This window comes from Prionailurus bengalensis, chromosome A1, assembly GCF_016509475.1.
Source record: "Prionailurus bengalensis isolate Pbe53 chromosome A1, Fcat_Pben_1.1_paternal_pri, whole genome shotgun sequence".
NCBI lineage: Eukaryota > Metazoa > Chordata > Mammalia > Carnivora > Felidae > Prionailurus > Prionailurus bengalensis.
Genome location: NC_057343.1, coordinates 140322298 through 140345031, shown reverse-complemented (window position 1 = coordinate 140345031; position 22734 = coordinate 140322298). Strand labels below are relative to the sequence as shown.

Here is a 22734-nt window from a genome sequence, read left to right as displayed (position 1 = left end):
AACCAAATTGTAGAATGATCAAAATAAACAAATTAGTAATTGTTGTAATTGTTGATGAGTTAAAATTTAGCTCCTCTGAGCATTTTCTTCTCATTTGGCACTTCAGAATTCTTTTTTCCTACATTCATGTTACTACTACATTTTGTCTCAAGTGTTAGTAGGAAATGTACAAAATCTTTTAATAATTTATTAAAAGACCAAAACTCCACAAAATTTTTTTAATTTGTAAAAAATGTTTTAAGTAAATTTTGTAGCTAGAAAATGAGAATTTCCTCTAAATAACATTTATTTTTAATATAGTAGTCAAACTAGTATACTATATTTTATTATACCAGCTTGTCAAATTTTAAAAATAGTAAGTATTAGCATAGAAGAATGATCATTTTTGGTGATGAGGTGATTAAAAACAATATAGAAGGAGGTGGTTTTGAGGATTTGCTTTACAATTTAGAGAAGGCAAAAGTAGATGAAGTCTTTTTCTGTGTTTTTAAACTAACTCCCCAAGGATCAGACAGTTAAAAAAAAAAGAGATAATTGAAAATGTATCTATTGTATTACAGTGTTTCTTTCATTTGTGCTAAAATTTTAAACAACTAGAGATAAGATTTTAAATGATAAGATATACACAATATCATGTATTATCATCATTGCTTGGCACAAAGAATTCTAATGCAAGGATAAGAAGTTATTTATTCATAATAACTTTTTGCTCTTCATCCTGTGAGGGTGTGCAATGCCATGATGTTAGCCTTCCTAGTTGATTTTCATAGCTTTGTCATCATCAAATGGCAAAGGTAAAACAAAACAAAAAAACAGTAAGAGGCAGATTTTTGCACCATGTGATAAGCGTATTTATGCTTATTTTTTCCTGAAAAACCTGTGTTGCTTGTGAGGATGCATGGTAAGGTTACCAGACAATTACTTGGATTACGCTGTAGCTCTAGATACTGCCTAATCAAAAGAAACCAGTGAATGATTCAAGCATATGCCTGAAACTCCAAAGAGCCCTAATTTCCTACCTAAGTATGTCAGAGTACCTGGTCCTTGATGGTGAAGGTATGAAGCAAGAGGAATGGAATTTGAGAATTACCTTTTTTCCTGATCCTCCTTCAACTTCACTTGGTATGAATTGCAGAGGGAGCAGAGTGAGGAGGTAAAGGGGAAGTCATATTTAGGACAACCTCCTGATTCCTTTTGGCCCCTACATGGGGTGTTCCTTTACATGCCTAACTTGACAGCATAAATTAATTTATATTCTATTACCCATAATGGAGAAGATAATGACCCTGAGAAAGGAGATAAGATTTTGTGCTCTTTGTACTTACCCATTCTTAGAATCACTCAGCCGAAATAGAGAAGCTGGGTTTTAGCTGAACCAATTCTAAATAATTATAATTTTACCTATCTTCATGTAAAGTAGTATATTTTAAAGAAATGGAAAAAAATTTTTTTTTGTTTATTGCCAGTGTAATGATACTTTTACATCAATAAATAGGTATAATATTTATAAAATATTTTATAAATCACACGAATGTCTGAGGGAGTCATTTCAAGTTACATGATTAAGAAATGCTAAGTGAGAGGGTATGTTTTTAGTGCTTTAATAAAACTGGAGTAAAATGTATGGTTATCTTCTAGGGCCTGAGGCTGAAAATCCTGAAATTTTACCACACCCAGAAAAGGTTGGTCTATATAACAGAGATTGGCTATGCAGATCATGTGTTTAGATTTTTAAAACATTATATTGATTAAAGTTTAGCCATTTAGATTCTTTCCCTCTGTGAGAATATGACTAAACCATTTCAGTAAATAAAAATGTATCCTTGTCTAACAACCCCTTCCAGTATTTGTTCTTCCTTTATCTTTAATAGTATTCTCTTGATCTGTGTTTCTTTTTTGTATTTTATTTCCAGTGTCATTAACACAGAGTGTTATATTAGTTTCAAGTGTACAATGTAGTGACTGAAGAACTCTATAAATGACTCAGTGTTAATCAAGATAAGTGTATTCTTAATCCTCTTCACCTATTTCACCCCTACCCCCATCTCCCTCCCCCCGATAAGCATGTTTGTATTTTATAGTTAACTGTCTGTTTTTTGGTTTGTCTCTTTTTGCTTTGTTCATTTGTTTTGTTAAATTCCACATATGAGTGAAATCATATGGTATTTGTCTTTGACGGACTTACTTTGCTTAGCATTATACTCTAGATCCATCCATTTATTGCACATGGCAAGATTTCATTCCTTTTTATGGCTGAATAATATTCCATTATGTATATACCATTTCTTCTTTATCCATCTATCAATGGACCTGCACTGCTTCTATAATTTGGAATTTCACAATTCGTGAGATCATGACTGGAGTTGATATGAAGAGTCAGTCAGACGCTTAACTGACTGAGCCACCCCGGGCACTTCTGTATACATTGTTTATATGTTTTAGATACTAATCCTTTATTGGGTATGTCATTTGCAAATATCTTTTCCCATTCAGTCTTTTAGTTTTGTTGATTGTTAATCGTTGCCTTTGCTGCATAGCTTTTTATTTGTAGTCCCAAGAGTTTATTTTTGCTTTTGTTTCTCTTGCTTTAGGAACCATATCTAGAAAAATATTGCTATGGGTGATATCAGAGACATTCCTGCCTGGGTTCTCTTCTATGATTTTTATGATTTTAGGTCTCACATTTAGGTTCTTAATCAGTTTTGATTTTATTTTTTGTGTATGGTATCACTGGTCCAGTTTCATTCTTTTGCATGTAGCTATTCAGTTTTCCCAGCACCATTTGTTGAAGACTTTTTCTCATTTCATTTTTTTGCCTCCTTTGTTGAAGATTAATTGACCATATCATCATGGGTTTATTTCTGGGCTTTCTATTCTCTTTCATTGATCTGTGTGTCTGTTTTTGTGCCAATACCATACTGTTTTGATTATGACAGCTCTGTAGTATCACTTGAAAATTGGGATTGTGATACTTCCAGCTTTATTTTTCTTTTTCAAGATTGCTTTGGCTATTCAGGGTCTTTTTTTTTTTTTAATGTATCAATATGGCTTTTAATGAATTTTTATTGTTTGAAGTCAACACCAGTTAATTAAACATCACATAGCTCACATGTGAACTTTTGAAACAAAGTCACTTAAGGACTACCTATTTTTAAAAACATAATATAAAAAATATGTCCTTCCAAGCACTATTTCTGATAAAAAGTGTGTGTGAACTTGTTTACATTTTAGGACCTGTGGAAATTTGCTTATCACTGTGTATACTGGTTAACCTGATTATCTGCCACCAGCCTAGGATGAAAAATGAAATGTGAGAAATCCAAAAGTTAGTAACTTTGGAATGAAGATGGCTATTTGGGGTCTTTTGTGGTTCCATACAAATTTTAGGTTTATTTGTTGTAGTTCTGTGGAAAATGCTGTTGGTATTTTGATAGGGATTGCATTAAATATGTATTTTGCTTAGGGTAATAAGGGCATTTTAACAATATTTATTCTTCCTATCCATCAGCATGGAATGTCTTTCCATTTTTTTGTGTTGTTTTCAATTTACTTTATCAGTGCTTTATGGTTTTCAGAGTATAGGTCTTTTACCTCCTTGGCTAGGTTTATTCCTAGGTATTTTACTCTTTTTGGTGCAGTTGTAAATAGGATTGTTTTCTTAATTTCTCTTTCTGCTTCTTTATTATTAGTTAATGAAAATGCAATGGATTTCTGTATATTAATGTTTTATCCTGCAACCTTCTGAATTATTAGGTCTGGTAGTTTTTTGGTGAAGTCTTTAGGATTTTCTAAATATAGTATCATGTCATCTACAAATAGTCAAAGTGTTACTTCTTCCTCACAGTTGGGATATCTTATTCTTTTTTGTTATCTGATTGCTGTGGCTAGGACTTCCACTAATAAAAGTGGTGAGAGTGGGGATCCTTGTCTCATTCCTAACCTAGGTGAGTATGACTTCAGCTATGGGTTTTCCCATATGGACTTTATTATGTTGAGGTATGTTCCCTCTAAACCGACTTTGTTGAGGATTTTTATCATGAATAGGTGTTGTACTCTGTCAGATGTTTTTTCTGCATTGATTGAAATGATCATATGGTTTTTATCCTTTCTCTTGTTAATGTGATATATCATGTTGATTGTTTTGTAAATACTGAACCACCCCTTGCATCCTGGGAATAAATCCCACTTGACTGGGGTGAATGATTTTTTAATGTATTGTTAGGTTCAGTTTGCTAACATTTTATTGAGGATTTTTGCATTTGTGTTCATCAGAGATACTGGCCTGTCATTTTTTTTTGTGATGTCTTTATCTGGTTTGGGTATCAGGTTAATACTGGCCTCTTAGAATTAATTTGATAGCTTTCCTTCCTCTTCATTTTTTGGAATAATTTGAGAACAATAGATATTAACTATTTTTTTTTGATGTTTATTTATTTTTGAGAGAGAGAAAGAGAGTGACAGAGTATAAGTGGGGGAGGGGCAGAAAGAGGGAGGCACAGAATCTAAAGTAGGCTCCAAGCTGCAAGCTGTAGTCTGCCCCTCACCCACTAGTGGGGCTGCATTTAGACTGGTGTATGTTGTGGTTTTTCTTTCTCCCCGGGGCAGGAGTCCCTTTTGAAGTGGTGCTGGCCCCTGTCAGGGCAGCTTGTACACTTGGGAGTCTTAATTGCATCTCTTTGGATGGGCTGTGACTGAGAGCTTTTTGGAGGGGGTCGATCCAAAAAGTGCTTAGGGGTGGGACCACAGTGTTACCAAGATTTGCTCCCAGTCCTGTGCAGGTGGGGACCAAGCCTGGTAGGGTTGGAAGGGAGGATCCATAAAATCCATGGGAGCAGGTGTATTGTTAGAAGTTAGGTAGCAACTGTCTGTATCCCACTGGTCCTCCTATATGGCCAGGTGTTTAGTATGGGGAAGGAAATGGCACCTGCCAGCTACTTTGTTCCTGGAGAAGTCTTCCAACTATCCCTGCACCTCTGGCACACATTCTGAGATGAGTAAACAAATTTCCCACCCCTGTTCCCCAACTATTTTCCAAACTGCTGCTTCTATGGTATATCTCTGTAGGCTATTTTTTTGTGCTGTCTCTTTAAGTGTGGGGACTTAGTTTCCTTTTACCCTCCTGGCTCTCCAAGAGGTGAGCCTATTGATTTTTAAAGTTCTAGGTTTTAAGTCCCACTGGTTGTGAAAACCCATGAAATTCAGCCCCTCTGGTTTTCAAAGCCAAATGTTACAGGGATTTATTTTACCTGGGTCCCTTCCCGTCAGTGTGATGGTATGTTTCTCTCTTCTCTCCATCCCCTGGAGTTCTTCCCTCCATCCCCTGGAGTTCTTCCCTCAGGGAAGGTTCCGCAGGTCTGTTTAGCTCCCCACTGCATCTCTGTCCTTCCTATACTCTTCAGTGTGGCCTCTTCTCTATATTTACCTATGGAGTTTGTCCTGCCAGTCTTTGGGTCGTTTTCTGAATTATTTACTCTGATGTGTTATCTAGCTGTATCTGTGGAATGAAGTGAGCTTAGGGTCTTTCTATTCTGCCATCTTCCTTATACTGTATATTGATCTGTGTTTCTTATCCAGTATTATTAGTCTCTTACCGTTTATCTAGAGGAGAAGTATGTAACTTATTATCAAACTAATTGCTGAGATGGTGTAGCAGAAATGCCTTCTGTTTGTGTGTTACCCCAGTTCCTTCAATATTTCCTGCTAGATACTGTTTTCCCATCTTCCAGTTGCTAATCACTAACCATGTGTTGAGTGCTTGTTTTGGCTTTGTTTTCTGCTGAGTGCCGTGGGGAATCAGAGAACTGTAAGACTGACTCTGCCCACAACAGACTCAAGTAGTCAAGGACCTCCCCAGGTCCACCCTGCCATACTTGTACCTTATTTTATCTCACCTATATGTTACACATTACCATCTCCATGCTTTTGTTTAAGTCAGGAGCCAGAAAGCAAGAGAAAGAACATAACATTTGGAACCAGATAGTGTGTGTTTCAAGGACAAGTGTGTCCATTTACGTGTGTAACATACCAGTAGCAATATCTGTTTCACAAGATTACTGTGAGGACTGAGAGCAATGAAAGTTCGTGGTGTCTGGCACCTAGGTGGTACTTAATATGTGTTTTTCCCTTCTTTAAATCCTTCACAAATTAATTTCTGGTTCAAGTCCTTTCTCCTGTGTGGATCTGTCTCAGATGACTCTGGTAATCTTGACCAAAGTAATGGCTCCCTCTTAAGCATTCGTTATTCACTGACTATGTCAGCATTTTTCAGTCGCTTGCATCCTATGACATTAGTAGATGAGATCTTGAGAAAAAGGATATTTGTGAACAAAAAAATTTGGAGAACCTATATCCTAAAGTCTCCTCAGAGATTTTAATGCACATGCTCTGAAAAGTCTTATGGTAAAGAAACCTGCTTAACTTTGTTTAACCAACCATTCTTCAAGCAGTCATGAGAACCCTCTTCTACCTTCTGGTTTTTTCCCCCCAGAAAACTTCTTGTAACACTAGGCTCTTTTGTTTATGCCATTCATTTGAACTCATACAGTGTTTTGACATTGTTTATACTTTATTTAATGTCTTTGTGTTTATGCCTCAGTCTTCATTTAGAAATTAAGTTCCTTTAGGGCAGAGTCCAACATATGTACTTTATTGTATCTATGACTTTGAATTTATTTTTTAATTATTATTATTATTTTTTTAATATTTATTTATTTTGGGAGAGCGCAAGCAGGGAAGGGGCAGTGAGAGGGGGACAGAGGATCTGAAGTGGCCTCTGCGCCTACAGGCTGACAGCAGCAAGCCCAATGCTGGGCTCGAACTCACGAAGCTCAAGATCATGACCTGAGTCAAAGTCAGATGCGCAACTGACTGAGCCACCCAGGTGCCCCAATGACCTTGAATTTAGTAGATATAAGGCCTTCAAATAGGAATGAGACCTTGTACTGTGACTTAAAGAATGGATAGGATCTGGGTTCTTGAATTTTTTCTAAATTCCTTTTACTTTTGTGAGCAAATTATAGTTTACTAATAAATAAATGTCTTCTTAAACTCTGTATGCTGTTTACAGAGACGTTAAATGGTGGCAGTTGGAAAGGATGGGAAGAATAAAATGGTTTTCACTTCTCTTATTCAAATCAAATCAGAACATTGGAGGGCTTACAAATCACAATGCATTCTATTAGAGTGCTGTGTCGTTGGAAGGTGGATTTGATTTTTAGAAATAGCCAAAAGTCATTGAAACTCATTCTGTTATTTAGGGTCAAGCAAATTAACAGTTTTTAATGGTTAGAAAAAAGTGCAGTGTCTTTAAAGTATTGAGACATTTTTTTGAGTGGCTTATCAATATTTTTTGAAACCAATTTCAAAAGAGGAAGTCTAATGATATTTTGAACATTGGAAAAACTATAAGAATAGGTATAACCTATTAAGATGATGTCTTTGAAAAATAATAGTCACTTAAAAATACAAGCTTTGTTTTATGTGTTTAAATCAACCACAGTTGATTTATACCTGGGGCTTTTAATATTTACATAGAACCATGTCTTTATTTCTTCTCTGTTTTCCTCTGACCTTTTGTCATTTGGCCTTTTTATTTCACATTTACATATTCATACTGAGGTGGGGAATAAAAAGTAGGTGAAACTACACCAAATTTATTACTGGTTATTGATCTTTAAAAAATTTAGTAGTGATTAAGAGGCTCATGATCTGTTAAGCATCTGACTTCAGCTCAGGTCATTATCTGGAGTTTCGGCCCCACGTTGGGCTCTCTGCCATCAGTACAAAGATTGCTTCAGATCCTCTGTTCCCATCTTTCTCTGCCCCTTCCCTGCTCTTTCTCTCTTAAAAATAAATAAACATTATAAGTAAATAAAAATTCAGTGTTATTTTAGACAAAGGAGAATTTTATGGTTATTAACTCCAGTGAATTTTTGAGATCAGTTTCTAATTTAACTATACCTGCCATCTCTGCCTCTTCTCTTAGCACAGATAATGTAAACTTAGCTAAACAAATAATTGGCATCTGTAATTATGACCCAGCCATTTTTACTCTTGGTCCACTGTAGATGTATTCAGAGTCATTAGTGATTTGGCATAGGAAATTAGTAAAGAGTGTTTTTATTTATGGAAGCAGAAGGAAGTTGTTGAAACTTTTTAGTGGTAATTTCTCAAGATGATAAACTAGAAAACTATAAAGTTTTAATTTTAATTTTTTATATATGCTATAATGATGGAATTCCTATTTGGAACACACAGGAACTAAGCACAGACAGAGACTCTCCTGAAATTAGCTTTCTCTCACGTACTGCTCTTAGAGTATCCAATGTGGTGGTTGTAAAGGAGAAATCGTTAATAGAGCCAGAGAAGATCTTAGCAGTACCAAATATGTTTTCTGAGTCTAGAAATGAAGCCATGTCGACCATGAATTCTGAAGAAACCAAGGATGAAGAAAGCTCTCTTAAAACATTTGTGTCTACCTTAGAAAGGTTACTCACATCACCAGAAATCACTCAGGAGGAAAGACTATTTGAAATAATGAGTGATTTCGATCCTAAAGAGTTGACCAACCCATTGAGCAAGTCTCCAAGTTCCATATCAGTGTCTTTGACATGTCACAGAGATTTACTAAAAAACACAAAGGATAATGCATTGCCAACTGAATTGTTAGCAGCCTTAAACACATTATCAGAAGCCACTGTGGGACCCATCTGTCACAAAACAGAGGGAGGCAGCAGTCTCACTGCTGGAAATGAATGTTTAGGAGTGGAGCCCAAGATGTCTCAGACTGGTGAAGATTGTATACAAATAACAGAGGTGAACTTGGAGTCTCTTTGTTCTCCTCGGCTTTTTGACCAAGATTCTAAGTTAGCTGAGCTGCAGGACAAGCATCTTTCACTGCAGCATGTAAGTGCAAGTATGAGTCTGTCATTTTGCCTTTTATAATGACCTTTGGCAAGTGTTCATTGCCCATATACTTTATTTTAAATTCATATTTTCTACCCAAATATCAATGCTCAGAAGATGCTTTTGAATTTAAAGTATAAACTGATCTTTCTAGAGATGCCTGGGATAGACTTTTCAAGGCGTCTAAATGTCAAAATATATAAGTTTCTCACCAAAAGACCTGAGAAGCCGTATCATTATATTGCTTGTATTTATGAAGGAAATAATTATTTACCAGAATTTTTCCCATTAGCTCAGAAAATCACTATGTCTCCCTGGGTGTGGAGTAGAGATGAGATATTGCACATTAATTTCTGGTTAAGGATAGAATATATGTGGTTGAGCTTCCAAGAGAGGGAAAAGTTATGCGTGGCTTCAGCAGAACTTTGAAGTCTGTGTCTGAGGATCCTGTCAAGTGGTACAATTCCTTGGGTTTAGAATCCCTGCAGTATTATGCCTGGAGGCCCTGCAGTGGGCTACCGCTTGCCAAGTCTCTTTTTTATGTTGACAGGTTTTTTACTTTTTAAAGAAAATGTTTTTCCTGACTGCATTAGTAATGCATCCTGATTATAAAGAAAAATCAAATATTACAGCAATACATAATAATAAGAATAATAATAAGAAAAAGTCCTCCACAATTCCACATTTCAGAAATAATCACTATTAACAGTTTGGTTTATCTGTCTCCAGTTGTTTCTGTGCATATTTTTTTTTCTTTCTTTTTTTTTTTAATGTTTATTTTTTGAGAGAGAGACAGAGACAGAGACAGAGTGTGAGTGGGGGAGGGGCAGAGAGAGAGAGGGAGACCCAGAATCCAAAGCAGGCTCCAGGCTCTGAGCTGTCAGCACAGAGCCCGATGCGGGGCTTGAACTCACAAGCTGTGAGATCATGACCTGAGTCGAAGTCAGCCACTCAACTGACTGAGCCACCCAGGTGCCCCTGTTTCTGTGCATATTTTATATAAGTTTACTTTATATAAATGAGACTCTATTATACATAATACTTTGCGACTTTTAAAAATATTTTTAATTGAAGTATAGTTGACATTTTGGAACTTGTTTTTTAAATTTAATAATAATACATCTTGTTTATCTGTGTCGGCAAGTGTAGCATACTACTTAAATCTTTTTACGTGCTGAATACTATTCCACTATATGGATATTTTGTGTGTGTGTATACATATATTGTATAAAATATAATTTATTTAACTAATTCACTAATGATCATTTGGATTGTTTTCTTTTTTTTCTTCTTTTGCTTTTGGCTACTGCCAGGATACTCTAATGAATATACCTGGGACACTTTATATAACATGATACTAGGCTCATGTTGAAGAATACATACCTGGCATAATGCTGCATGAAATTCTCATAAAAAGCATTCTAATACAGACATAATAAAACTAAAAAAATCTAGAAAAATAAAAACCAATCATGGGGATAGGGCATGAAGGTTAAATTAAATATTGTGGTATTCCAATCTGAAAAGAGGTAATATGAGTAAAATGTAGGAAATTACAGTTGATCGGTATTAATAGAGTGAGCACGAATTAGCAAGTGTTCAAAAAAAAAGAAATTCTTTAAAAAAGAGATTGATTTAGAACAAATTAAATACCTTTTTACTCAGCTGTAATAAAAATATGGAACTTATACCCCAAAAAACTTTGTAAGCTGGATATATAAATAAGCTGAAGAAAGGTTTACATGATATTTATAAAAATACTTATACCTTCATGAAGGTTAAATCTATAATGTATTATTAAGGGTAAGTTAGAGTCATTCAGGATATACTGGTAATCTTTTAAAATTAATGTAACAGAAGTTATCTACTGTCTTGTCCTCAAAATATCCTTCCTACTGTCAAACAACAAACACTGGGCTGAATAGAACATTGATCTGGTCTAGTGCGACGTTTCTATTGTTTTTATATGTCTCATCATTTTTTGCTACCCATTTCCTGTGACATTAAAGCACCTAGAGTAACCTTAGGTTTGCCCTTGAAATTTAGGGATGAATAGTGGTAAAAATAGTTTTTATTTTTCCTCTTCTTCTCTTAGGTTTTTAAATCTGCATTATCCTTTATTATTGTAATATTAAATTTTTCACTATGTGAATTTTTGTACTTTCATCTTATAAGAGGCATTTTTATGTAATCAAAGGACAAGATAATAATTTCTTCTCATTTAAAATTTTTTTCATGTTTATTTATTTTGAGAGAGATAGGAAGAGAGAGAGACACAGTGCACACGAACAGGGAAGGGGCAGAGAGATTGAGAGGAGAGACTCTCAAACAGGTTGCGTGCTGTCAGCGCAGAGCCTGACACAGGGCTTGAACTTACGAACTGTGAGATCATGACCTGAGCTAAAATTAAGAATCAGAGGTTTAACCAGCTGAGTCACCCAGGTGCCCCTCTTCTCATTCTAGATTTTTTGCATTGCTAGAATTATTTCTTTATGTGTTTACCTCTTATTACAGACTCTAGAAGATCCAAATCCATTTGGATTGCAAACTTCAGTTCATCACAATGTCACCACTTGTGATTCACTATTAAATAATAAGGAAAATTCACAATCATTGGAAAATAGGTCTGACCAGGACACTCTGTGCGTGTTGAGGAGATCATCCAGACTGAAAGCAGGAAGCGATGCAAAGCACACAGATGAGATGTATAAGATGCCAGAAAAGATTTTACAAAAGATACTTGTCTGTGAGGATCAAACAAATAAGAAGAAGTCCTCAACTAAGAATTTCAGGTATGCTAGCAAATAATTCTTTCTCTCTAGATATGCTATAGACTTTATAGATAAATCTCTGATTGGAACATTAGCGTTACTGTACAGTTATCCCTAAGTGAAGAACTTTATTTTTTACTGTTGTTGCCTTATTTACTATACAGTTATTTTTTTATCCCAGAAAACTCTTCTACTTTTTTTTTTTTAAAGGTAATGGGAGATTTGGTGTATTTCAGCCTAATGCTAATTTTCATTCTTTTTTAAAATAAGTTTAGTTAAAATGCATCACTACACAGTTATAAATTTTCTTGTCACGAGAACTTCTAAGAGTTACTCTTTCAACAACTTTCAACTATACAGTACAGGATTGTTAACTACATTTACCATGCTGTACATTTAATTCTCAGGACTTATTTATCTTTAAATGGAAGTTTGTAGTTTTTGATCACCTTCACCCATTTCACCTACTACCCCGCCCCCTGGCCTCTGACAACCATCAGTCTGTTCTCTGTATCTATGAGTTTGGTTTTTTTTTTTTAGATTCCACATATAAGTGAGATCATACAGCGTTTGTCTTTCTCTGACTTATTTAGCTTAGCATAATACCCTTTAGGTCCTTTCACATTGTCACAAATGGCAGGATTTCCTTTTCTATGGCTGAATAATATTCCATTGTGTGTGTATGTATTTGTATGTATATGTGTGTATGTATGTGTATGTATGTATATATATGTATACACACACACTAATTTTCTTTTTAAAATTTTTTATTAATGTTCATTTATTTTTGAGGGAGAGCGAGACAGAGTGCAAATCGCAGAGAGACAGAGAGAGAGGGAGACAAGACTCTGAAGCAGGCTCCAGGCTCTGAGCTGTCAGCACAGAGCCTGATGTGGGGCTCAAATTCATGAACTGTGAGATCATGACCTCAGCCAAAGTTGAACTCTCAACTGACTGAGTCACTCAGGCACCACTGTATACCAAATTTCTTTATCCTTTCATCTATCGGTGGATACTTAAGTTGTTTCCATGCCTTGGCTCTTGTAAATATTGCTGTCATGGCCTTGGAGGTGCAGATATCTTTTCAGGATAGTAATTTTATTTTCTTTGGATAAATATCCAGAAGTGGTGATGGTAGCCATTGTAAATAACAGTTGTGAGGTAATATCTCGTTGTGGTTTTCATTTGCATTTTCATGCTATTAGTGATGTGGGTTACCTTTTTATGTACCGGTTAGCCATTTGGATGTCTTTTTTTAAAGTTTATTTATTTTGAGAGAGAGAGAGAGAGCAAGTGCATGGGAAGAGCAGAAAGAGAGGGAGAGAGAGAGAATCCCAAGAAGCTCTGAGCTGTCAGCACAGAGCCCAACATGGGGCTCGAACTTGCATACTGCAAGATCATGACCTGAGCAGAAATCAAGTCAGACACTTAATCAAGTGTCACACAGGCCTGAGCCACACAGGTACCCCTGGATGTTGTCTTTAATAAAATGTCTTTTTAGTTCCTTTTCCATTTTTTAACTGGATTGTTTATTTGCTATTGCATTATATGTGTTCTTTATGTATTTTGAATATTAACCCCTTGTGAGATAAATGATTTGCAAATATTTTCTCTCATTCAGTAGCTTGCCTTTTTATTTTGTTGATGGTTTCCTATGCTGTGCCGAAGCTTTTAGTTTGATTAGCCCTCGTTTATTTTCCTTTTTTTTTGCCTTGGTTTTTGGTGCCAAATGCGAAAAATCATTGCCCAAACCAATGTCATGGTGCTTAACCCACGTGTTTTTTTCTAGGAGTTTTATGATTTCAGGTCTTACAATCCAGTAAGACCATTTTGAGTTGATTTTTTATCCATTTTGAGTTGATTTTTTGTATGGTGTAAGATTGTGGTCCGTTCTCACTGTTTTGCATGTGGCTATCCAGTTTCAAAACATCATTTATTAAAAAGATTATCCGGGGCGCCTGGGTGGCGCAGTCGGTTAAGCGTCCGACTTCAGCCAGGTCACGATCTCGCGGTCCGTGAGTTCGAGCCCCGTGTCGGGCTCTGGGCTGATGGCTCAGAGCCTGGAGCCTGTTTCCGATTCTGTGTCTCCCTCTCTCTCTGCCCCTCCCCCGTTCATGCTCTGTCTCTCTCTGTCCCAAAAATAAATAAAAAACGTTGAAAAAAAAAAAGATTATCCTTTACCAATTGTTTATTTGTGGCTTCTTTGTTGTAAATTAATTGACCATATATATGTAGGTTTATTTCCAGGCTCTACTCTGTCCCATTGACCTGTGTGTCTATTTTTATGCCAGTAGTTTGCAGTTTTTGGTCACTGCAATCCCATATGGCAAGTTCTTTTTTCTTGCAAAGAACCTGTCTCTTTTTCCCTAGAAGGTGAATAGATAGTAGCATGCCAATTTGGGGAGTGAGGGGCAAGAGACTCAGAATACTTATAGATGACTTCTCATAAAGGAGAGAAGCCCATAAGAAATTCAGGTACAAAGAAAAGGCTAGAAATCACACTGACTGACATGCCTGTCACAGAATTATCTGCAATTTATTCAGAAGTCAGCTCCATATTTTAGTCTTTTTTTTTTAATGTTTATTTCTGAGAGAGAGAGAGAGAGAGAGAGACAGAGTGTGAGCAGAGGAGGGGGAGAGAGAGGGGGAGACACACAGTCTGAAGCAGGCTCCAGGTTCTGAGTTGTCAGCACAGAGCCCAATGCATGGCTCAAACCCATGAACCTTGAGATCATGACCTGAACCAAAGTCGGACATTTAACCAACTGAGCTACCTAGATGCCCTGCAATCTCCATATTTAAAACTGCCATGCTGCTTGACAGTAGTTCAGTAAAATACCTTTCAGTTTTCAAAATTTAGTCAACATTTGATGTGATTCTCTGTGAATGGTTGTAGAGGACATGATAGTAATTTTAAAAACATATTTATTTTTCAAGAATGCAGGATCCTGCTTTAATGATTAAAGGTAAAAGGAAGAATATGCATTCAGCCAGACTCAAGAGTGGAAAACAGATCAGGAAAAACAGAAAACTTGCTGGAAAAAATGGTGAGGCACATTTGATTTCTTTATAATTTTTTTAACTAAGTAACTTAGAAAAAAATAGAATTTTGGTACTGAAAAGGATGTAGAGATGATCTAGATTATCTGTCTCAACTTTCTCATTTTATTGATGAAGAAGTTGAGAAAGGTTAAGTATTTTTGCTGGTAGTGCACAGCTCATTAGTAGCATAACTAGGACTTGATCATGAACTTCTGGCTTATAGGCTGGCATTTTTTCTATACTTCTCCTTTGGAGAGAATAGTACAGAACTCTTTTCAAATTTACATATGTGACCTATTTGTGATGTAACCAACGTAGCATAAGACTTTGAGAAATCATACCAAGAGGAATGAATAGAGGAAAGGAGAAGGCAAAATTATTGTTATTCTAAGATGTTATTTTTGTTCCTAAAAAAAACCCAAAGAATATCCTAACAAACTATCAGAAACAATAAGAATCTAGAAATACTGTTTAAAATATAATAGGGGTACAGTTGAAAAATTAAAATACGAACTACAGGTTAAATAATAATATATCATTGTTAAATTTCCTGAATTTAATAATAATTTGGTTACTTAAGACAATATTTTTGTTTTTAGGAAATAAACACTTAAGTATTAGTGACAAAAGGGTCATGGTGTATATAAGTTATTATTTATGTAAATGTCTGTGTACATGCATATGTTTATATAAAAAAGGAGCTAGAATGACATAAAGTAGTGGCAAAATGCTAACAATGGGGGAATCTTTTGTTTTGTTTTTATAACTTTTTTGTAAGCCTGAAATTATTTCCAAATAAAACTTTTAAAAAATTCATTTAACTAAAATAAGACAAAAATAAATGCCTTTCATATATATAAGTTACTCAGAAAATATAGGAGAAGGTCCCATTTGTAATAATTACACAGGAGAGAAAATACCTGCTTATGTAACTAATAAGAAATGTACCTTACCTATAAAGAAGAGACTTTAAAAGTTCTGCTAATATAAGAAAAAACTTGAATAAATAGAAAGAAGAACCTTACTCTTGACCGTAAGTATTCAGTGTCATAAGAAATTTATTTGTCCCTAAGTCTCTTTATAAATGCATGAGAGCTCAATCAAAAACATTGTTTATATGTCAATTGTTTTATTTTGTATTATTTTTTATAAGGCTGGAGATTAGCTATAAGAATGTTATAAAATCATACTAAATATGAAAGACTAGCCTAGAATATTCTGAAAAATAAAAGCACAGGAAGAGTGGAGAGACTGGAACCTGCTGTAATTAATATGAAAGCAATTAGAAAGCCATAGAAATTGAAGTAATTTGGCACAGGAATAGACAGATAAATCAAGGAAACAGGTGAATTTAGATGTTAGAAGCCAGGTACAGTGTGAATATTGGGGAAGGTATGTGATAAAGCTGGCATCTCAAATTGGTGGCAAAAAGAAGGACTAAGTAATAAATAATGAAAACATTAATAAAATTGGATACCTATAACATTCCTTATGCTAAATTTAATTCCAGTTTGACCAAAGATTAAGTTAAAAATAAAAAGCTCTAGAAGAAAACATAAATGAATCTTTTTATAATCTTCAAGGAAAAGCACCTTTTCAAAGAATGACAAACTCAGAATCCAGGAGGGAAAAGAATGATAAAACTGACTACATACATTTTAAAAAATTGTATGAAAAACACCCTAAAGAAAACCAAACATCAAGCACAAAAGAAATATTAGTAACACATAACAAGGAGTTAATTGCATTAACATGCAGAGAACTGTTAGAAAACAGTAAGGATAAAGAAAAGTTGGTAGGCAACACGAACAAGCACTTCACAGAAAAAAAAATGTATATGTGTGTGTGTGTATATATATATGTATACATGTATATATATACATGTATATATATATATACATGTATATGTATACACACACACATACATATACATACATATATGTGTGTATAACTATATACACTATGTATGTATCTGACACTAAGAGAAACATAATAGTGTACCTCTACCCCCAAAAGAAATCCTATATTCAGAAATCATAATCCAGAGGAGATGCAAAATATGGGCAAAGGCATTTTTAATCAGCAGCAAACCTAATTCATGCAGGGATATTTGATCCTAGGACACCCATCTTCTAATAGCTTTTGTTATTGCAAATAGTAGTAAACACATAAATAATGCAATATCAAGTGTCAACCTGATACCATTCACTCTCTGGAAACAGGAGGCTTTGATGGACTCAACTATAAAGTAAGTAACACGGCACCTTGGATTTTGCATTACAATTTTGCTCAAAAAAAACATAGTTTAGTGTGAGATAGATAGATAGATGTAGATAAATAACTGAAAAGATTAGCATCTTCCTTATGATTAAAGAAATGTAAATTAGAAGTATAGTTTTCACTTAACAGAATGTCAAATGTTTAAACATTTGAAAATTCCCAGTGGAAAGAATGTGGAAAAAGTAAGCATGCTCATATGTTGTTGGTTTGTTCAGTGTAAGGTTGTTCAGTCTTTTCACAGGGCAGTTTATTTATATTCATTAGACTTTTAAGTCACAATTGTTTTGAATCAGCAATTCTACTTAAGGGGATTTATTCTGTAGCTATACTTGCTTACATACGTAAAGATGTTTTTTTAAAGATGTTCATTACAGCTTTGTTTATCATAATGACTAGAAGTAGTCTAAACTAGGTGAATAGTTAAAAAATTGTAATATAACCATTTAAGTAATATTCAGTCATTTAAGAAGTCAGAAGATAGGGCACCCTGGTGGCTCAGTCAGTTAAGCATCCGACTCTTGATTTCATCTCAGGTCATGATCTCACAAGGTTCGTGAGATGGAGCCCTGTGTCGGCCTTTGTGCTGAGCGTGGAGCCTGCTTGGGATTCTCTCACTCCCTCTCTGCTGCTTGCCCAGTTGCTTGTGCATGCTCGCTTGCTCTCTCGCTCTCTCTCTCTCTCAAAATAAATAAACTTTAAAAAAAATGAGAAGAATATATATATGTTGTTAAGAAACAAAAATGTGTGTTATGTACAGAAAAATAGAGATAAGGATAACACAATTTCTTGTTGGAAACAATGCAAGCAAGAAGACAGTGGAGTAGCAGTTTTAAAGCATTAAAATAATTTCTATACCTAGAGTTCTATAACTAGAACATAAAATTCTATACCCAGCAAAATATCTTTCAAAAATTAAGGTGAAATGAAGTTTCAGACACATAGAAGCTGAGAGAACTCAATACCAACAGACTCATACTGTATGAAATGCTAAAGGACATTCTCTAGGCAGAAGGGTGATACTAAATGGAAATCTGCATCTACACAAAGGAATGAGGACCATTGGAAATGGTAACTGTATGGATAAAAATACAAGATTTTTATCTTTTTTTTAACCAATTTTAAAGGATAGTTGACTGTTTAAACAAAAAAAACAATGGATTATGAGGGTTTTTAACAGATATAAAAATAAGATGTGTGGTAATAATAACAAAGGCTATGAGGGGAGAAGTGGAAACGTACTGTTGTAAAATGTATTTAAGGATATAACATTTGAAGGTAGACTTTGTTGGGTTATAGGTGTATACTATGGAGACTGAATTGGTGGTGAGCAGAGCCTAGGGTGGCTGAGGCCTGTGGTGGGTGAGGACCTTGCCACAGATGGACAGCTTGTTTCTGTACAATAACTACCTAGTGGTTTTCCTGCCTTTCTGTGAGAATCCCCCAGTGTGTATTCCTCCTCATGAGAGGGTACACCCCCTAACTGCAACATTGAGTTGACTCAGTTTCTGCCCTGAATTGTCATAATGAAGAAGCCTCCTGGAGCTTTGTTGGGATTTAATATCTGAGGAGGAAAGATCTCCCAACTAGGCATTTTCATCTCTAAGGTGAGTCCTAACTTTGACGTACATTGAGTAGGACTTCAGGGAAGGGACCAAGTCCTGCCTGTGAATGATATGGATTTCCAAGATACTGAGTACATCTAGGCTGTTGGGATCCTGAAGACAGCCCACAAAATCATCAAGAGGAGTATTCCCTACAGAGTTGCAGCCCACAGCCCTCCCCATGTAATCTTCTAGGATAAACTGATAGGCCTTAGGGAAACTACTTTCAACCCTACCCTGGCAGGGTGAAGTTGGTGAGATGGCAAAACAGTGAGACCCTCCACTGAGCCAGCTAGCCAACTATATCACATGAACTGTACTGTGCTTTTAGTTCCCTAGTTTTCTAGATGAGCTTCATTCCCTAAAGGAGAAGGATGATGATGTGTAGGTATGGCATAGCCTGTGGAGAATAGCGCTAGAAAAAGTGACTGGCATTTATTGAATACCATGTGTGAGGCAATTACACATATGTCATATCATTTTCATTGGAGTATGGAAATCAGTACAAAAAAGAATCTTGGGGGCCCTCCGTCTAATTTACCTGGCCATCTTACCCCATCCTTGTACTATCAGTCTTATATACTTTGGAGCATTTAGTGAGACCTTTTTATCCATCCTTTCCCTTCTTCTTCTCCCCACACCTCTGCCCAAAGTAAAATCCAATGTTGAGGCTAAAAAAATAAAATTAAAAAAAAATAATGTATATTATAAACCCTAAAGGAACTCTTATAACAAGTTAGAGCTAATAAGCCAACAAAGAAGATAAAATGGAGTAACAAAAAATAATTCAGTTTTAATCCAAAAAGAGTAGAAGAAGAGGGAACAGGGAAAAAAGGATAGGAAAAACTAAAAGCAAATAGCAAGATGATTACTCATACCGAACCATATCAGCAATCACAGTAAATGTAAATAGTCAAACACTCCCAATTAAAAGGCAGAGATCGTCAGATTGGATAAAAAAGCAGTAGCCAACTACATGCTGACTTTAAGAAACACACTTGAAATATAAAGACATAAATAGGTTAACACTAAAAGAATGGGCGGTGGGGGCGGGGAGGGGGACGGAATACTCAATTGTATTAGTTTCCTGTTATAACAATTTACCACAAATGTAGTAACTTAAAAACAACAGAAATTTATTTCCTTATAGATCTGAGGTCAGAAGTCCAAATGATTATTAAGGAGTTAAAAATCAAGGTGTCAGCAAGGCTGATTCCTTCTGAAGGTTCCAGGGGGGAAATCTGTTTCTTGCTTCTTCCAGCTTCTAGAGACTGTGGCAGTCCTTTGTTCCTGGCTGCGTCAGTCCAGTCTCTGCTTCTCCTCTTTGATTTTGTTACCCTCTTAGGAGGATTCTCATGATTACATTTAAGGCTCATCCAGGCAATTCAAGTACCCTTCCCTTCCCAAGCTCCTCAGTCACACCTGCAAAGTCACTTTTGATATTAAGGTAACATTCTCAGACTCTAGAGATAAGATGTGAACACCTTTGGAGGACCAGTATTTAGCCTACTATACAAATTAAAAGAAAGTTAGAGTCATTGTGTGTTAATAATATCAGACAAAATAGATTTCAGAACAAAGAATATTAGCAGGGATAAAGAAAGTTATTTCATAATGATGCAGAGGCCACTTCATGAAGAGTACATAATTCTAAGCAAGTTTTCTCTTTTAATAGAGTTCCAAAATATATAAAGTAAAAACTGATAAAATTGCTAAGAGAAGTAGACAAATCTGCAATTAGAGATTTCAGTACCACTCTTTCAGCAGTTGTTAAGTCATTATAATAAGCTAAGTAGGGGTGTCTGGGTGACTCAGTCAGTTAAACATCTGACTCTCAATTTTGGTTCAGGTCATAATCTCACAGTTTGTTGGTTTGAGCCCTGTCTGTGCTGATCGTGCGGGGCCTACTTGGGATTCTGTCTCCCTCTCCCTGCCCCTCCCCTGCTCGCTCGCTCTCTCTCTCTCTCTCTCTCTCTCTCTCAAAAATAAATAAATAAACTTAAAAAAAAAAAAAAAAAAAAAAAAACAGGGGCACCTGCCTGGCTCAGTCAGTTGAATGTACAACTTCGGCTCAGGTCATGATCTCATGGCTCATGGGTTCAAGCCCTGTGACGGGCTGTGCTGACAGCTCAGAGCCTGAAGCTTGCTTTGGATTCTGTGTCTCCCTCCCTCTCTCTGCCCCTTCTCTACTCACACTCTGTCTCTCTTTCTCAAAAATATATAAACATAAAAAAAATGTATAGGGGTACCTAGGTGGCTTAGTTGGTTAAGCTTCCGACGACTTCACCTCAGGTCATGATCCCATGGTTTGTGAGTTTGAGCCCCGCATTGGGCTCTGTGCTGACAGCTCAGAGTCTGAAGCCTGGTTTGGATTCTATGTCTCCTCTCTCTGCCTCCCCCACTCATGCCCTGTCTATCTCTGTCTCAAAAATAAATAAACATTAAAAAAAATTTAAATTATTTTTAAAAAAGCCAAATAGAATTATCAGTAGTGATACAGAATATTTAAGCAACACTATCGATCAGCTTGACTTAAAGTTTTTAGAACTTTCCACCCATCAGCAGAAGATCACACATATTTTTCAAATACACAATACAGAATTTCAAATACAGAATATTTTAAGAGTTTTATTCTTGGCCATAAAACCAGTGTCAATAAATTTAACAGAATTAAAAGAGTATGTTCTCTTATACCAATGGAATTAAATCAGAAATCAGTAATAGAAAGATTTCTGTAAAATTCTGAAACTTAAATAAATAGCACACTTTTAAGTAACTCATGGGTCAAAAAGGAAGTTGAAAGGGAAATCCGAAAGTGTTTTTGACTAAAATAAAATGAAAACACAACATAGCAATATTTTGGGATGTCACAGAAAGTAATTAAGGGGGAAACATAGTACCAAATATGTATATTAGAAATGAAGAACACTCTCAAATTAAGGACATCAGTTTCTGCCTTAAGAACCTAGAAAAATACAAGTGGATGAAATCCAAAGTAAACCAAAGAATGGAAATAATAAAAGAGAAAGCACTGGTAAAGCAGAAATCAGTGAAATAGAAAACAGAAAAATAGTTGAGAAAATCAATGAAGTGAACAGCTGGTGCTTTGAGAAGATCAATAAAATTGATAAACTATAGCCAGACTGATGAGGAAATAAAAGAAGATACAAATTCCAAATATCAGAAACTAGAGAGGTAACATCATTCATAGTCTACAAATATGAAAAGGATAATAAGGGAATGTTCTGAACAACTTTTTGCCAATGCATTCAGCAACTTAGATGAAATGGACATGTTCCCTGAAAGAAACAAATTATTAGAAATGAGCAACTTGAATAATAATATTATCTGTTAAATAAGTTGCAGTTGTAGTTAAAAACTTTGCCACCAAAAAATCAACAAACAAACAAAAAACTTGTAGGCTCAATGCCTTCTAGATAAGTCTGCTAGGGTTATCATAACCAAACCACAAACTGGATGGCTTAAATGACAAATTCTCACCATTCTGGAAGCTAGATGTCTAAGATCAAGGTAATAGAGAACTTGATTTCTGACAAGACCTCTTTACCTGGCTTGCAGACAGCCATCTTGAAGTGTCCTTCCTTCATGTGTGGAGAGGTCTGGTGTTTCTACCTTTTTTTATAAAGACACCAGTCCTATTTTATTATGGCTTCAACATATGAATTTTGAGGGGATACAGTTCAGTTCATAATACCTTCACTGGTGAATTCTACTAGACATTTAAGGAATAAATAGTACCTGTTTTCCACAAACTCTTCCAAAAAGTTGAAGATAAGGAAATATTTCCCAATTCATTCTATGAAACCACCAATGAACTGAAACCAAAATCAAAGACATCACTGGAACAGAAAACTACAGATGAATGTCTCATAAACATAGATGCAAAAATCTAAATGAAATTTTAGCAAATCAAATTCATCATAACAGAGTGGGGTTTATCTGAGGAATGCAGGATTAGTTTTGATTTAAAAATTAATTACTGTAATTCATTAACAAGCTAAAAAAGAAAAACCATATCATCATCTCATTGGATGCAGAGAAAACATTTGACAACACCTAACATCCATCACACGTGAAAACTCTCAGCAAAGTAAGAATAAAGAGGAATTTTGTTA

At 35.4% G+C, this 22734-nt stretch overlaps 1 protein-coding gene across 1 annotated transcript in view; it reads left to right on the top strand.

Moving 5' to 3' along the window:
• The window catches only part of ANKRD31 (ankyrin repeat domain 31), a 142562-nt gene that overhangs the window by 25427 nt on the left and 94401 nt on the right, over positions 1 to 22734 (top strand). The window contains exons 6-9 of the mRNA XM_043592111.1: positions 1639 to 1682; positions 8257 to 8814; positions 11419 to 11696; positions 14613 to 14722. Coding sequence (XP_043448046.1) covers positions 1639 to 1682; positions 8257 to 8814; positions 11419 to 11696; positions 14613 to 14722 — 990 coding nt within the window. The remainder of the gene's footprint in view (positions 1 to 1638; positions 1683 to 8256; positions 8815 to 11418; positions 11697 to 14612; positions 14723 to 22734) is intronic.